Here is a 1,652-nt window from a genome sequence, read left to right on the forward strand (position 1 = left end):
AGAGTTTGTGTGTGTGTGTGTGTGTTGAGAATGGCAGCGGAGTCGAGCAACTTCACACAACCATGCATTCCCAAGTTTGATGGGGACTATGATCATTGGAGCCTGATCATGGAGAATCTCATTCGATCAAAGGAGTATTGGAGTGTGGTTCAAACCGGATACAAGGAGCCAGGAGAAGAAGAAGTGTTACGGCTGCACAGCAGAAAGCTCTAGATGACGCCAAGCTGAAAGATTTAAAGGCGAAAAACTATCTTTTCCAATCCATTGACAAGTTTATCCTGAAGACAATCGCACGGAAGGAGACGACGAAGCAATTATGGAAATCGATGAAAGTCATGTATCAGGGTAATGCTAGGGTTCAACGAGCACAACTTCAAAGTCTTTGGAGAAGTTTCGAGATTCTGGAGATGAAGATAGGAGAGTCAATTACTGACTATTTTGGGAGAGTGATGATAGTCGCCAACTATATGAGGAATTATGGCAAAGACATGTCTGATGTCAAAATCGTGGAGAAAGTTTTACGTACACTCATGGAAAACTTTAACTACGTAGTGTGCTCGATTGAGGAGTCAAAAGATATCGACTAACTCACAGTCGATGAATTGTAGAGTTCTTTGCTTGTTCATGAGCAGAAAGTTTGATGAATAGGAGATGATGAACAAGTGCTCAAAGTTGAATATGAGAACTTGGGTGCACATGGAAGAGGAAGAGGGGCTACGAGGGGCAACAGAAGCATTCGAGGAAGAGGGAGAGGTAGAATCCTCAACAAGGCAACCATAGAGTGTTTTAAATGTCATAAACTAGGACACTTCCAATATGAGTGTCCTAGGTGGGAGAAGTCAGCAAATTATGTGGAGATTGATGATAAGAAAGCGTTTTTGTTGATGGCTCACGTTAAACTCAATGGTGCAATAAGAGAAGGTGTGTGGTTTCTTGGACACTTCCAATATGAGTGTCCTAGGTGGGAGAAGTCAGCAAATTATGTGGAGATTGATGATAAGAAAGCGTTTTTGTTGATGGCTCACATTGAACTCAATGGTGCAACAAGAGAAGGTGTGTGGTTTCTTGACTCGGGATGATCCAATCATATGATAGGAAATAAGGAGTGGTTCATGGACTTTGATGAAAGTTTTAGGCACATAGTGAAGTTGGGAAATAGCTCAAGAATGCCGATGATGTGGAGAGGCAACGTCAGACTTGAGGTCAAAGGTATGACTCAAATAATAACTGATGTGTTCTTCATTCCTGATCTTACCAACAATTTACTAAGCATTGGTCAGTTGCAAGAGAAGGGCTTGACTATTCTAATTGGTGAAGGTGTTTATAAAGTCTATCATCCACGAAGGGGTCTTATTGTGCACATGTAGATGACCACTAATTGAATGTTTGTTTCGCTCGCTTACATGAAGCCATGCTCCTCAAGGTGTTTACAAGTAGAAGAAGATGATGCTATCAGCCTATGGCACAGGAGATATGGTTATTTGAACAACAAGAGTCTTCGTACCAGGCAATATAAACAACTTGTGAAGGGTTTGCCGTAGTTCAAAGCAGTAAACAAGGTGTGTCGTGTGTGCAATATGGGAAAACATCACTGTTAAGCTATACCAAAAAGAAGTCATTGGAGAGCATCAGAAAGGTTGCAACTGATTCAT

At 41.5% G+C, this 1,652-nt stretch overlaps 1 protein-coding gene across 1 annotated transcript; it reads left to right on the plus strand.

Annotated features, from left to right (window-relative positions):
• On the plus strand, positions 327-1,367 carry LOC109838709. The gene is made up of 3 exons (XM_020407130.1): positions 327-522; positions 649-1,053; positions 1,096-1,367. The coding sequence occupies exons 1-3, from the start codon at positions 327-329 to the stop codon at positions 1,365-1,367; spliced, it is 873 nt and encodes a 290-aa protein (XP_020262719.1).

Source organism: Asparagus officinalis, chromosome 4, assembly GCF_001876935.1.
Source record: "Asparagus officinalis chromosome 4, Aspof.V1, whole genome shotgun sequence".
Lineage (NCBI taxonomy): Eukaryota > Viridiplantae > Streptophyta > Magnoliopsida > Asparagales > Asparagaceae > Asparagus > Asparagus officinalis.